The sequence below is a fragment of the Cryptomeria japonica genome, chromosome 6, assembly GCF_030272615.1.
Source record: "Cryptomeria japonica chromosome 6, Sugi_1.0, whole genome shotgun sequence".
Taxonomy (NCBI): Eukaryota; Viridiplantae; Streptophyta; class Pinopsida; order Cupressales; family Cupressaceae; genus Cryptomeria; species Cryptomeria japonica.
The window spans coordinates 679,186,075-679,201,896 of record NC_081410.1 but is presented as its reverse complement, the minus strand read 5'-3'; the positions used below and the strand labels follow the sequence as shown (position 1 = coordinate 679,201,896).

General features: G+C 41.6%; 1 protein-coding gene across 2 annotated transcripts in view; it reads left to right on the top strand.

The window, feature by feature from the left end:
* The window catches only part of LOC131069244 (B3 domain-containing protein Os01g0723500), a 114,618-nt gene extending 99,213 nt beyond the window's left edge, over positions 1 to 15,405 (top strand). Inside the window, exon 5 of one of the 2 annotated variants that reach the window (XM_058004608.2) lies at positions 14,170 to 15,405. In XM_058004608.2, the coding sequence (XP_057860591.2) occupies positions 14,170 to 14,805 (636 nt within the window). In that variant the 3' untranslated portion in view covers positions 14,806 to 15,405. The remainder of the gene's footprint in view (positions 1 to 14,169) is intronic. The other variant, XM_058004607.2, reaches the window with a different exon arrangement.
* Positions 15,406 to 15,822: the final 417 nt, after the last annotated feature.

Below are 15,822 nucleotides of genomic sequence, written 5' to 3'. Positions count from 1 at the left end.
TTGTCACGTTTGAAACTATTGTAGGATGCTCAAGCTAAGGGGGTAACTTGCTGACTTTGCGCTGCTTTTATTTTCTATGTTTGTGCATAAGAGGTGCATCATGTAGTTAGACTTTGAGCTGCTACATACTATGCTTGGTTACCGGAAAATCATGTAAAAAGGTTGATAGGAGAGTAGATAGTTGAAGCCTTTGAGCTTTCTTTCTGTTTTCCCGTCCCAGAGAAGCTACCGAGGACTTTGTGCCTTTATGGAAACTTTGCTTCTTTATTTAGCTTACTTCATTAATCATTTGTGCTTTTAGCTGTGATTCTTTTCTGAAAGAAGAGAAAAGAATAAGTGTCTTTTCTGAAAAAGGAGAACAAGACAGAGTTTCACCTAGATTTGGAATAGATTTAGAGTTAGAGTTTATTTTGAATTGTTGAAGTAGAAAGCAAAAGGGTAGCCTTCCCTAAATTAGGAGAGTATTATACTCACACAGTGTGGCTGAAACCACAATTTTGCACATCCCCTAGGTGTACAAAATTTTCAAACAACATGGCCAAGGTGCTCTTCCCAAGATTTGTTGTACACCAAGAGATCATCAAAAAAACAAGTACAAATTTCTTGAGTTGTGGCTGAAATACCCTATTCATAGTAGCCTGAAATGTAGCAAGAGAATTGCTTAGCCCAAAGGGCATAATCACAAACTCAAAATGACCACAATGGCATCTGAATGTTGTTTTCTCAATGTCCTGCTCTCTAACTCTGATCTGGTGATAGCTTGATCTCAAATCAATCTTCGAAAAATAACAAGCACCATGGAGTTCATCGATCGACTCATCAATCCGTGGGATAGGGTATCTGGTCCTCTTATTCAGGACCCTGTAATCAATGCACATGCGTAAGGTACCATCTTTTTTCTTCATTGATACGACTGATGAAGCAAATGGTGATTCACTTGGCCTAATGTGTCCCATAGCAAGCGGCTCCTTAATTGTTTTCTCTATTTCATTTTGTCAGTCGCTTTGGGTGCTGGTAAGGAGTAATTATCAGGGGTTTTGTACCCTCCTTCAACTCTATAATATGATCAATGCCCTTATCTGGGGGTCTACCAGGTGGAATGTCACTGAATACCTTCCCATGCTTAACTCTCAATTCCTGTATATTTGGATGATATGCTGATTTTTGTTGTCCTTCTTGTGATGGCATCAACATACACTCTGCTGCCCACTCAACTCTATCGTGGTGCATAAGTCTCTCCATCCTCCTAAATGATATCATCTTGAAACTATTGTCTTTGATGGCCTTCAACACGAGTTCTCCCATCTACTGTGAATCTCATCTCCATCTCTCGGAGGTTGAGAGTGAAGATCCCTATGTCATGAAGCCATCTCATTCCCAAAACTACATTTGTATTTACCATAGTCACAACATAAAAATCTGCCTTAAGTTCATAATATTGATACATGTAGGGAGTCCTAAAATCATCCTGTCACACTTAAGAGTGTAACCATCTGCTTCTCTCAACCTTTTGCCTTCAAATTCTTTGGTTTGTATCCCACGCCTCTCCACCAACTGGCATCAATGAAATTGTGCGTGGCCCGTGTATCCAACAAAGTGATAACCTTTTTTCTAGCCAACACCCCACGCATCGTGAAAGTGCCCTCCTGCTGAAAGCTAGTGAGACATGCCTCCTTAAGCTTAACATCCCCTTCATGTGCATCCATTTTTTCCAATTTTTCAGGCTCATTCAACCCTCTTTGCATCGGATTCCTCTTGATCAGTTTGCTGGTTGGAAATTTCAGATTCAGAATCCTCGTAAAAAACCCACATAGTATGGTTAGCCTTGCCCTTAGGCCTCAAAGGACAATCATGGTTAGCATCGTAAGGACCCTTGCAGTAGAAACACAACTTTTTGTTTTGTAAATCATTAAGAGTTTCCCTATCAAATGGAGCTGCTGATTTCCCTTTTTGATCCCCCTTAAAATCTGATTTTCCTTGTTTGCTGTCCCTGGATGAGGAAGATCCCCTAGGCGTGAACTTGCTTTGTGGTGTTGCATGTTCCATGCTCCTAGCCTTCTTCATGGTTTCCTGTAGTGATGGTTGGTCAAAAGATTTTACCCAACCTCTCAAAGGTTCTAGAAGGCCCTCAATGAACAACACAACTAGTCTCTGCTTAGAAATATTAGAAACCATGATTGATAGCCGCTGAAAATCTCTAATATAGCTCTCTAAGCTCCCAACTTGCTTAAGCTGGGCAAGTTCTCTGAAATATGATTCCAGATCCTTGTTGTTAAAATGTTCAACCAACCGATCAGCCGACTCCTGATATGAAGTGATGAGGTTATGCTGTAGGGTGACGATTCCATTATACCACCAATCATTAGCCACTCCATCAAGATGCAATGTAGCAAATTTGATTGCATCTCCCTCTGCCATAGGTCGCAAATGGAAATAAGTGCCCAACTTATGTATCCATGACCGTGCTGTGACCTTCTTGCTTACATCAAACATTGGTAGGGTCAATTTACTGGTAGCATATTCCAGATCCCTGTTTTGATTTCGTGGCCTTTTATCTTGCCTAGCTCTAACATGCTCCCTCTTTTGACTCAGGAACCGGTCAAAGTTCAAATGTTCTCTTACATCAGGGGGTAATAAGCTCCACTCATCATGCATTGTCATGCCATTATCCACAAACATAACATTATCATCTTCACCTACACCTCCTTCTGGCTCTTTCCTCAGGAAAGTAGGCTTAGTAGGCTGATCAACCGTGTGTAGGAGTTCTACGGGATCTGGGAGTTCCAACCACACTTTTGTTATCTTCCTGCTCATGATTCTGCCTCCTAGGATTAGCCAACTGTTGTATAGCTGCGGTGAGTTGCTGAAATGTATCTGCCATACGTTGTTGTCCATCCTGTAAACGTCTCATGGTTTCCCTAACTTCCTTGGCTTCATCTCGTGGTGAGCTATTGTCTCTTCTGTCTCCCATACTTGCTACCTGTTCAATATTCCTAGAAGATGACTCCTGATGAGTCCCAATTACTCTTGATGTTGTTCTTCCTTTAGGTACTTTCGGAGGTTGCCAAGTTTTTTTCTAAATTCTCTTTGATATACCTCCTTTCCCTGTCACTGGGTTGCATTAACAATCTGATTAAACCTCACAGGATGGCAGGAAACCGCTCTGATACCACTGTGAAGACCCCTTTGTCCTCTATGCCGGTAATTCTCAAATATTGAATGCAAATGTAATTTTTTTGCTTGTTTTGGTTTATTGATTTTTTTGCTTTTTCATGAGGGTTTTGACATATAAAATAAATGCAACATATACAAATGCTCATATAATTGAAAGTCAACTGAGATACATTCAGCTTGCAAGAATTACAAAGATATAGCCTTGAATCAAGAGTTTGGAGTCTTTTATTGAATTTGAAAAAGCAACTATAGCAATAATAAAGAACCTGATCTATATAGGCGATCTGCTGCAATAACCTCTTATTTTGCTCCCAAATTGCAGCGCTGGCCTTCCAATGATGAGATGCCTCCCTTATTGATTGATTTGGAATTTATTCACTCTTTCTTGCAAAAATCGCTGCCTACACATGGAGCGCCCAGCTTGTAGGATTCTGCAATAATAAATGTGAAGGACGGCTTGTGAATGCTGTATAATAGCTGTTGTGTGTTGCCAAAGCAGCCTTCAACAATCTGCAATACTATTCCCCTTACGATCTTCTGGCAAGGTTTGCCAAACTTCTCCAATCGAGCCCAAATAGAACTTATGTCTGAAGTTCTCCGGAATGCCCCTTCAATGGATATCTCACCAACTTAGGTAGCTACAACACCGAAGATTTCTTCGTTCTCCAATGGCTGTTGAAAGCATGAAACCCTTGGTCTCTTCTCCAAAACAAGTACATAGAAAAATATAGATACAAACAATAATGAATCGAACTTCTCATTTGAAGCTTATATATTCTCCATGGAGAAGTTTGAACCTCTTCCAAAAAGCACCCTTTAACACTAAAATGAAATAATGTTTCATTGGCTTCATTGTTCAAATAAAACTTTGGGTTATGTGTCGATTAATTAATTAAATATTTGGCCCCTCTTTAATGATGACATGACCCTCAATATTAAGTTATAACTTAATATTCTATCCCTTTTAATTAATTTATGTTTATTTGAGCTAAATAAACATTTATAACTCCATAATTACTCAATATCTCTGAATGCCGTCTGAACTGGGTGCTAAGCTGAGGTATCTGCATATGACCACACACCTTACTAAAAATAGGAAGGGTCCCCCTCTATGTAACTCTGACTTACTATAAATAGTAAGTAATGCATACCGAGTCCTGGAGACCTCAAACGAAAGCCAAAATTGCTAATCACTGAACTTTGGAGATAACACAATCCTCAGAAGACCTTCTAACCATCTTCATTAGCCTACGAGGGTCAAAATAATAGGCTGATCTCCTCTGACAAGTGATGTCAACCAGAATGGGACATCATAGATATGCTTTTAACCAGAAAGCAATTAAGATGGAGCTTTTAACTGGAAAGTTTTAAAGGCAGAAAGTCATTAATAGAACCATGATTGAATAAAATACAAAGATTCTATCCCAAAGTACTAATATTTATAATGAGTGAAACATCACCGTTACATTTATCCAAAGCTAAACATTCACAGTAATATGTGTACAAATTCTAAAATCCATTCAACAGATAACAAGGAAAGATAATCCAAGTAGCAGAATATTCAACATAGGAAGAACAAAACAATTCATCAATCGTAACTCAAAGTTTATGATCCATGAAATTACATCCAGATTTATGTTTTTTTTTGTAAATCTGTTTGAAAAACAATCAAGTATTTAGAAACTGTTAAATAAATTTCCTCCCCCCCCCCCCTCTATCTTCTATCTGACATATATATAGATAACAAATAGTAACCGTCTTTAAAAATAACAATCTTTGAAAACGGCTGTTCCCAGAGAGGAACTGAAAGTCACTCAAAATAAAACAAAAATGGCTTACTAGAGCCTGACTTTACATCACCTGTGCTAGCCATAGGTCTTCAAAACAAAAAGTTATTAACAAGATTAGGGGGCAGAGTTTCTTTCCGCTACGATCATCAGGTAGAGTTGGATATCTTGCATTTCCGCGTTTTCTTCTCCTTCCAACACTAAAATAACTCTCATATATTCTGCAAAGTTCCTTTTACATTTCCAAGTTAAAGTCGTCAGTCCAAAAAGAATATCTTTTTGTGGGTCCTCAACCAATTTTAGACCTGGCTGAATTACAAGGGCAACACCTTCTCCTGGGAGAACCATTTTGCCTCACGTCAACTTTTGTCAATAACTATTTGTGTGCTTACTTGGCCGCAGACCTCTTCTATGTATCGAATTAATTTGTCTCACGCGTGGGATTTCTAGCTGCAACAATTTCTTTGTGAAGAAGATTGTGAACCTTGGCCCGTCTCTCCTCTTGCCCTAGAACGAAAGTTATCGTTCTATACTCACGGTAACTAGTCTTTTCCCTCCACGCAACCATGTTCAATTGGGCAACCATGTCTTCCTGCTCTCTTTGAATCCAATTCAAATCAAGTTGGAGCATGGAAGTTGATCTTCATGAGGAAGCACCATACTATCTTAAGACGTGGAAATAACCCGTATCAAACACTAGTTCAAGAAATTTTGAAATAGACATTATTAGGATTCTTGAGTTCCTACTCCAACAGAGTCGCCACTTTGTCAATTTACTGTTTTTCCTGGCTAATTTCTAAAGAAAGAATGAGTTCAGGAATATTGCCACCTTTCATTTATGAATGAGGTAATCAACTCATTAAATTTTGATAGCGAGGAATGACACTATTCACCTTCAAAAATTGTGTTAGTAACATAAATATTTGATTTGGAGAGTTTGCCCAGGTACCATTATTTTATCAGCTTCAGCTTTGAGATTGAAAGATCTATATGCAGGAAAAATAAATTATAAAATGCAGAATAGGGTTGCAGGAGGTCAAGGAGCTCAATAAGGTTGCAGAAGCTCCTTTTGCCCAGCAGCACCTTTTTACTGTTTCAAGAGGCTGCCACATCATACCAAGAAGAGCAGTGTGGGAAATTAGGTCTCTGAAATTTGGAGGAGTTGTGGACCTATTCCAGCCAGACTTCATTGGCTAGAATTAACACCAAAAAGAACTGTAGCATAATAAAATAATGAATCATTAGCTTTATAGAGATGTGGGTTATTGGGGAAAGTAACGTGGAAAGAGATTTGTGATTATGGTAGTCTTAATCGTCTCAGCCAACCCTTATCCTATGAAGGGTTCTATAAATAAAAGAGATTGCAGCGTTGTGAAGCCTTGAGTATTGGATGGTGACGTGCAAGGAAAATAAAGTCAGTGGTCAGGAAAGAACAGGAGCTGTCCCATACCCATAGGGGATTAATGACATAAAAGGGAGGCATCACAACTTTATGAGGAGTCAAATAATATTATCCAGAGGTTGCAGCAGTCTATAGAATTTTTTTTATGATTTCCAAGGAAGATTGTAGGTAGAAATATTGATATTTAATGGAACAACATTATGAGTTTATGGCTGAAGTCGAAAAACAGAGGTTAGAATAGTATCAGTCTGTATATGCTTCAAATACTCCAGCTATATCAGTAGTTCATTTTAATAACATTCTGAGCCATTAATGTTGATTTACCCATGGTGATTTCTCATGGTATTGATGATCAACAAAAACTCAATTTCAATATTTTAATATAATGAGCATTCTATCAAACATCTGTGGAAATTTGCACCTACAAAGAGTGAAGAAAGTATATAAATGAAATTTCATAGAACTTATCAATCAACAATTTTGTCAAACATTTGATTGTTGGGGAAAAACTAAATAAATTCCTCAGATATCTTCTTTCTATGCTCCGCAAATTCTTGACAAGCCTTTGTAATCTATTTCCATGGATTCCATGTCAGGGCTTTCCATGGCCAGGCATGGTTATGATTGTGCATCAGCTGTGGTGGATATGTTCTCAAACATGGTAGTTTTGATATCTTACAATAAAGGGTTCTCTATGGAAGAAAGTGTCAAGCTTTTCTTCACAAATGTGTGGGTCAAATTTATCATTCTACGGACCAATTTGTTAGGTCACAATTTTGATCTGTGGACACAAAGCTGACAAAATCTATAACATTCCATCCACAAAGTGATTGACATATAGGGGTTGTGAATTGAATAATTTTCCACATTCTCTGGATGTACCATTCAAAGCATTCCTACACACGGGATGAGAGCTTTTCATATGCACAACATGGCTACAATCAAGCTTTCCATTGCTCCATGAGGAACAACCCATTACAAGTTTGCCTTGGTTTCCAACTATTGGCACCCATTCATGTAGCACTGGCTGTTGTGTTGTAAACTTGGTAGAGGTATCTTCCCACAGAGAAAATAAAATGGATAAAGCAGCCATTTTTGTTGAATAGATCAGGCACATTAAATAACAACAGGTTCACAAGGTCTTTCAGTAACTGGTGAGAAGTATAAGGTATAACATGACCAACATTTCGTTCCTTGTCTGTTTCAAGAGGGAGACAAAGTTTGGCTGCATCTTAAGAAATAGAAGTTTTAAGACCCAAACAAGAAGCTCAGACCTTTGTGGTATAGGCCATACATCATTGTCAAGCAAATGGGTGATAATGCATTTGAGCTCAACTTACCAGTCTATCTTGTTAGTGTTCAATGCAAAATTGTTTGATTTTGGAACATATTTTTCACCTTTGTTGGACACATAAGATGTTATCAAATAGTTGCTGAGGCATACAGTTGAAACTTAACACCATCACTGCCATTCCGACGGATCAAACTGTTAATAATTTGTCAAAAAGATGAAAATCAGTAGATCCTACTCTGTCAGGTGGTGAAGGCAGGGTAGTCTGTGTGCTAGGAAAGTGGTTGATGAGGAACCAAATTCAGCATAAGTTCCCTTATCTAGGGAACTTTTAGAAGCAATGTGGCTCCATGCTTCTAAGGAGGGATAAATGATCCGAAGAACATCCTGGGTTGTCTCAGGGACAGTTTTAGACAATAATGGTAGTTTCGGACAAGAATTATGACCTTGACAAATGGGGTTACCATAATCAATAATTCCAACAAGCACTTTCAATTTTCTAATAATTTTGTGTTTGTTTGACTGTGCATTTCAACCTTTGAGGATATTGGGCAATGCCAGGTTTTCATCAAGAATACTATTTTACTATTTTTATCAAATTTATATCTTTGTATTGAAATCTGTACAGTAGCTAAACTTGAAGCATTTAAGTAGATTTGAAGGCATAAATCTCTCCCATAAAGTTTGCTCATTTTGTATATGTTCCTCAGTTGAAATAAAATTCTGTGTTATTCAGCTATTCAATATTTGTCAATTATGTTTTGTTTAATTGGTGCTTATGATACTTTTAGTTTCTCAACTAGGGTGTTGTTAGCGGCATTATTGTACACAAACATAAGACTAGTTAATTATGTGTAATTGTTTTGGCTGGTTGGCAATCGAGGGGTGGTCGTTGCGGTGCGACGGTTGGCGCTCGCACCCCCTCGGTATCTTTATATACTTCCGAATGTAACTTGTGAGGGGAGAACACTTAGGAATGGAATAACATCTCTTATACTTGTCTGATATCTATGGCGTATTTCTGCATTACGTGCTTTATGTTTTAAGTTATTCACCCAAGAGGGCAAACATTTGGCGCCGTTGCCTAGATGTACTCAGGAACGGAAGACGCAGATGGCGCACAGACACGATGGGCCTACCTGTCAGTGAGATTAACCCAGAGGCCGACGACGCGCAAACGGAACAATCATCGTGGGACGCAGAGCGTGATGGCAAGAGGCGAAGGGGAAATTGAACCCTATAATAATCCCGACACAATGTTGAGATAAATTGTGGCCGAAAGGAAAGATCTAGTCGAAGAGACCCGGGATCGATTTAGAAACTTATCACTTACACCACAAAGTGAGGATCACCAAAGGGAGCCAGGAGTGGGCACAGGTGAGAACGAAGGGGAGGATAACCGTACGGTAGGTGCCACACTCAGCAGGCAAAACACCGTACCTCCAGTCACCCACGCAGGACACACCACCGACACCGGAGGGAGCGGCGCAAGGGCATAGACACATCCACAGCCACCTCCAGCAAGACGACCCCCAACGATGGCGAGTAAACAAAAACTGCCGAAGTTCAATGGCGACGGGGAGGAAGATCCCGTTCGCCATTGTCGAATGTGCGAAACCATATGGTCAGTGAACGGTGTTACCGACCAAGACGAATGGGTAACACAGTTCCCAGCAACTTTAAGGGGAGTGGCCATAGACTGGTACTCAGACATGGATAAGGCCAAAGTCGGCACATGGCCAGACCTGAAGGAGTTTGGGATAGAGTTCCGCCTCCTGAGAGATGACAACGAAATAGTCGCCGAGATCTATGGAACGAAGCAGAACAAGAACGAGACTATAGTCGGTGGCTGAAGGAACTATTGGGAAAAATGGAGAGTCAACCAGCAAATGGGTTGAAAAAGCGATGGTTCGTGGAGGGACTAAAGCATTCCCTTCGAAAGAAGATGAAAATCGTTCCACCTACATCGTACGAAGACGCATACAATAGAGCGATGGATCTCTAGAGTGAGACCAAGACATCGAAGAAAAAGAAGAAGAAGGATAGCTCGTCCGAGGAGGATGACTCGTCATAGGAAAGCAGCAGCGACAACGAGGCTGGCAAACGGGTGCAAGCGCTCCAGAAAGACATGGAGCGAATGAGGAGGGAATTCAAAACAATGAGAAGCACTGGTCGGACCGAAGGAGACATATGGTGCACTGAGTGCAAAGAGGAGGGGCACACAAAGGGTACTTGCCCGAAGAAGGCATTCTACGAGATTTGCCAAGTGATGGGACACTCCACCAAGGAGTGCCCATACAACATGAAAACCCGGAATATGCAAATGAACCAGGTGCTGTTCACGGAGCAGGCCACAACGTCCGCACCAACGGGTACGGGCCAACAAGCGAACAACAATGCAACCTCAGGAGGCTACCGAGATAACCGGTGGGGAGGACGAAACAACAATAACAACACAAGGAGTCGGATCCAATATGACTCCAAAGGTCGACCGATGGTTTAATGCAGAGCTTGCAGCTAGTGGGGGCACTTCGCCCGAGACTGCCCGAAGGGAGGCGCCACACAATATTTGTGCAAATGGTGCGGACCGGGAGACCACGAAGACGCCACCTGCCCGAAGTCCGGCGTCAACTTGCTCAATGTCAAGGAAACCAAAGAAGAGGAAGTGTTGGCCGTAAACTGCGCCCAAGCCAGACACGCAATGTGCCGAGACCCGGAGATGGAGAAGCGAAGGGCATGGGAAGAACGGGAAGAAATTGAGAAAGAGATACAAGAAAGGGCGAAGGCGAAGGGTACGGCGAGTACTTCCAGCCGATCGAAGGCAGAGGATGCTATACTAAATCAAATTTTAAAATTAAAACTGGAGGTGCCTGTGAAGGTACACGACCTCCTCCAGACGATGCCTCAATTACGCACGACATTGCTAAATAATCTCTCCCAACCACACACCAATACCAACCACCGCACAGATGTTCCTGGGGGGCCTGCAATAGACCGCATGTTGTTGGTAGTTAACACTGGAAGGAACCCGACCATTGTGGAGATGGGTATCTTGGCACCATTCTAACCGATACCATCGTCGATGGTGGATCAGGAGTGAATGTTCTTCCAGAAGAAACCTGGCGGAAGCTGGGGAAGCCGACACTGTGGCCATCTACATTCAATCTGCTCGGAGCAGATCAACATGGAATCAAACCCATCGAGACACTGATGGGCCAACAAGTTACCATCGGGATGCAACCCTTCATACTGGACTTCGTGGTAATCCCACTAAAGAAAAAAGGGTATGATGCGATCTTAGGGAGAGGGTGGCTGGTGGCAGCCAAGGCCACCCACAACTGGAAGAAGAACACTCTGTCTATGGAGAATGGAGGAAGGAAGTTTATCATAGACCTCGGGACACAGTTAGTTAGTGAGGAACTGGCATCATCTTCGGAATCGGAGGGTGAAGGAGAAGGCAACCTAAGGAACGAAGGACAATGCTGCAGGGAGCCCAACAACGAAGGGATTCTCAAACTAGGAGAGTGCTCCGAGGATGAGACAGGGTCATTGAACGGGCTCTTCCATTGGCAGATGGAGGATTATGAAATGTTCCAGAGCTACAGGCTCGAAGTAGAGGAACCAGAGCAAGCAACAGAGGAGGTGTACCTGCCGGAATACAAAGAATATTGGAAGGGAGACGCCCCAAACCTTGATGACGTAGATAATCCCAAGATTATTGGCAACGATTGGAACCCTGTGTGGAAGGCCGCAGACTTCAAAATCTTTATTCTTCTTCTTCTTATGTACGGGAAGGAGACCATGGTTGCTGTAGAATTTGTGGTTCCAGGTCTTTGGATGGCTAGTGAAAATAGACTTGCTACCAACGGGTCCAAATTGAAACCCTACCACAAGAAGCGCACAAGGGACCCGAGAGGCTAGACCCAAGAGTCCGGAGGGGAACCCGATAGGATGGAAGGGGACTCGAGAGGTCGGGCAAGCGACTTGAGAGGCATGGGACCAACGTGGGAGACTCTTGGGCGAGGAAAACTGAGAAGGATGAAGGGCGATCCCAGAGACAGGGGACCCGAGCCGACGACTCTCTAGACAACTAAATTGGGAAAAAAAACAAAAAAAAAACCATACGGCCATACGACAGTTGACCGTATGGCTGGAAAAAAAAAAAAGAAAGCAAAAAAAAAAAAACCGTATGGTCCGTATGACGATCGTATGAGACCAACAAAAAAAAAAAAGAGGCGCACGATGGTGGGGGCCACCATACGATGGACCACCGGCGGTGGAACCACCGAACAGTGGGACCATCATGTGGTGGACTATCGACGGTGGAACCACCAATCGGTGGGACCACCGTGCGGTGGTAACATTGACGGTGGACCACTGGCGGTGGACACGACCGTGCGGTGGACATCACCGCCAACAGAGAAATAAAACACGCAACAGCCCCAAACACACAGATACATAAACGCACTCCGCCCACCAACGCAGCGCCCACGCAAGCACAGGAAGGTGGCCACGTATTCCTTATGGGGTGATCCGTACGGTGGAGGGGTGTTGACCGCACGGGAAGGTGGCCGTACAATTGGAGGTGTCAGTGTTGTTGTTAATTGTACGAGGACCCCACGAGGGGCGCTGCCCCTCGGCCTTGCTGGGGGGCTGCCCCAGACCCCGCTGGGTGCACTGCCCCCAGACCCCAGTTTATTTTTGAGCTACAATACACTTGTTGAGTTGGGCGAAGGGCATCAGAGAAGGCACAGTAAGTGTTGGGTTGTCCCGTACTGTGAGAAAGAAGCCTGCAGCTAAGCATTGGCGGGGAAGTATGGGAGACAGATTTGGAGGTTGCGAACAAATAGAGTTTGAGAGTTATTTAGTTCAGTTATCAGCCTTTGGGGAGTGTGATGGAGGATTTGAGGTGTCTGACTCTCGTAGCCTTTGTGACAGCGGGTTGTGGCCACCTCCAGGCAGGAATGGTATGCTTTGAGGAACTTGGAGTAGGTCTAGGCTGGACGTGAGGTTGCCTTGGTGGATGCAAAGAGGGCTCGGGAGGAGCTAACCACCAGATTGGAGGCAGTACTAGCGTGAGACTTAGCACAGCGTACCCAGGAGTTAGATGCCGAGAGGGCAACGCCGGTGGCTATCGAGGACAAATTGGCTAGGGAGACAGTATCATTTGAGTAGTAGTTGGTGGAGGCTGAGACTAAAAAGCATGTTTTGCAGACAAGTTTGGTTTAGGCACAGGAGGATTGTGATGTCAAAGGAAGCACTAATGGTGAAATCCGCACTTGAGCATAGGATGGTAGCAAAAAAGGGTTTTCAGGTGAGGACGCAGCTCAACTGGCATCAGCAGTTCTGTTAATGTCATCTCTATTTTGTATTAAGTCGTCCGGAGACGACTTCTTTTCTTTTGGGGGGGATGATGTTAGCGGCATTATTGTACACAAACATATGACTAGTTAATTATGTGTAATTGTTTTGGTTGGTTGGCAACCAAGGGGTGGTTGTTGTGGTGCGACGGTTGGCGCTCGCACCCCCTCGGTATCTTTATATACTTCCGAATGTAACTTGTGAGGGGAGAACACTTAGGAATGGAATAACATCTCTTATACTTGTCTGATATCTATGGCGTATTTCTGCATTACGTGCTTTATGTTTTAAGTTATTCACCCAAGAGGGCAAACAGGTGTTGTCTCTTAAACTACCATCTTGATTCAGAATACTGGACCACATTTCATATATTTCTTTTGGGGATGGGCGGACAAGTTGGGACATCCCCCTCTCCATGGAATGGCTAGGACATGTTATGATGTCCCTGAAACATTTCCAGAGATGTTAGCGATCCCCTAGGACCCAGCACAGAAAAAGATATAAAAAACAAACACAGTGTTCCTTGGGGATGTGTCCCTGGGGTTTACGCTTATGTCCTAGACTTCTGAGATGTTTTAAAGACAGGAAGATGGGGATGGGATTTACCCCCTCCCCTCACTCTCGTTACCCCTTATGTGAAAGTTTATGGGATGCCAATATTCCGTTCTTTTTTAATATGAAATCTAGAATACGATGATGTTCTGGGAACATCAAGGATTACCCGTACATCTACTGTCATTGGAGAACTTGAGGAGCCTGGCAGCTATGGTCGACACTTTGCATGGAGGATTGATCTTGTGTGACATTAATTGAACAGAAGGATGGAACCATTCAGTTTGTATTGTTTCTATGCAGATCTGAGTGTTTAATGGCTTACAACTATTGAAACTGAAATATAAGACCCTTTTTTTTCCCTTAAGCTTTTGAGAATACCCAAATAACAAATATATTCTTCACATTCTCTCTTCCTCCATTTTTGTGTTATCACATGTTACATCATGCGGTAGCAAAAAATATGTAATGAATGGTGCTTGAGCAGAGTGTAGATTCTATATTGTTCACTTTAGTAAAATGAATGCTTTCAAGTTTCCATTATTGAAAATCATGCTCCTGTAGATTCTAACAATTATTTTTCTTCTGCACTTGTATTTCAGAATGTTCCAATAGATTTTTTGCGAAATTATCTACCAAAGAGCAAGGCTGACATAACTCTGTTGGGTCCTGATAAAATGAAGTGGTCAGTAACATCCCCAGGAGAGAATACAACACCGCATTCTTTAAGGGGTTGGCGTGAATTTGCTGAAAATTATAATTTGAAACTTCAAGACATCTGTGTTTTTGAATTGCTGAACAAGCAGAATATAGAGGTACATATTCAGAAGAATATTCAAATGTCAGGTAGAAGGAAAGGAAGTGCCAAGAGAATGGAGTATCAAATTCCAAAGAGAGAAGATTGTAAATTTAGCTTTCAAAAGGCTCAAGAAAAAATAAAAGATGAGAGAGATTTTTCCTCTGATCAGCCATTGATTTCATGTGCACCCACCTATCAGACTAAAAAGCCAAAACAGGAAATGTGCAGTGATAAACTATTGAAGCAAGATTGTGAAGGACAAAGAACAATACTGAACGGGGAAAGAGACTCTGTATCAACTGACATGATTGATCAAAAACCATACTTTCTCAGACGTGACCTACGTCGAACTTCAATCCGGACTGATACTACTGCATGTTGTAACAATGGCACACCAACTCAAAATCTGTCTTTTTCTAATGTTATAATCCTAGAATAGCCCATTCCTAGGCTCCAAACTTGCTAGCAAGCTTTTGATCCCATATTCATCACCAAGCATAGGTCTTTATATGTAAGAGGATTGCATGCATAATTGGCATATAATAAATGACTAAAACATCAGGCAGTTGGACAAGTTCCAATTCCAAGAACCTGATTCCAGGTCAGCTTACAACTTCAACTTATATTGAGCTTAATTTTGCATAGTAATCCTTGCATCTCACTTTTCCTTCTGATATTGCTTGACTTGTAATACACAGCAATATGTCTAGAACCATCCGCACTAGATACCTAAGTCTTCTTTTTGTATCATCATTGCTGGTTTCATATGAAAACAAAAAATGTAGCATTTAACCATGATGGAGTACGGATGTTCACAAAACAGTGTACACAGATACTTAATGTAATTTAATTTATGATGGATGTAATGAAGTGGAGGCAATTTCTTAAATGGTTAACCGTTGAAGAAGGCAGTAACTTTTATGGACGAAGTAGTAGGGTAAGATTTAGCTTGTTGATTCTTTTCTACAATTAGGATTACAATATCATACCTTGAAACAAATATGATAATGGTAAATGTTCATTTCCATCAGGTACATGCTCTCATTTTTTATCCCGAAGATCATTATTATTTTGGCATTGAAGCAATCCTTTGTTGCTTCTGGATGTATACTGTAATTAGAATAGATATTCCGTAGTTAATTCATCAATAGGAATGTTAATATATGCTGTTTCTATTTATTAATTGTATTTACTTCAAGAAAACTATTAAATTTGTGTTAGGAATCAGTTGCTTTAGAGCTTTTGTTATGTTAGACTGTTGTATGCATAATTGAAACAAGGAAAGAACTAATAGACATTAAAGCAGAGTTCAGAATACATGGATTAACTTGGAGAAATCCACTGTGTTGAAACTCAAAGAGTAACGCCCTAACTTTCTCTTGCCACAATCCTCTCTATACAATTACAAGCTTACTGCCTTTTCATTGGGTCACCAAAGACACCTACAACTTGCTAT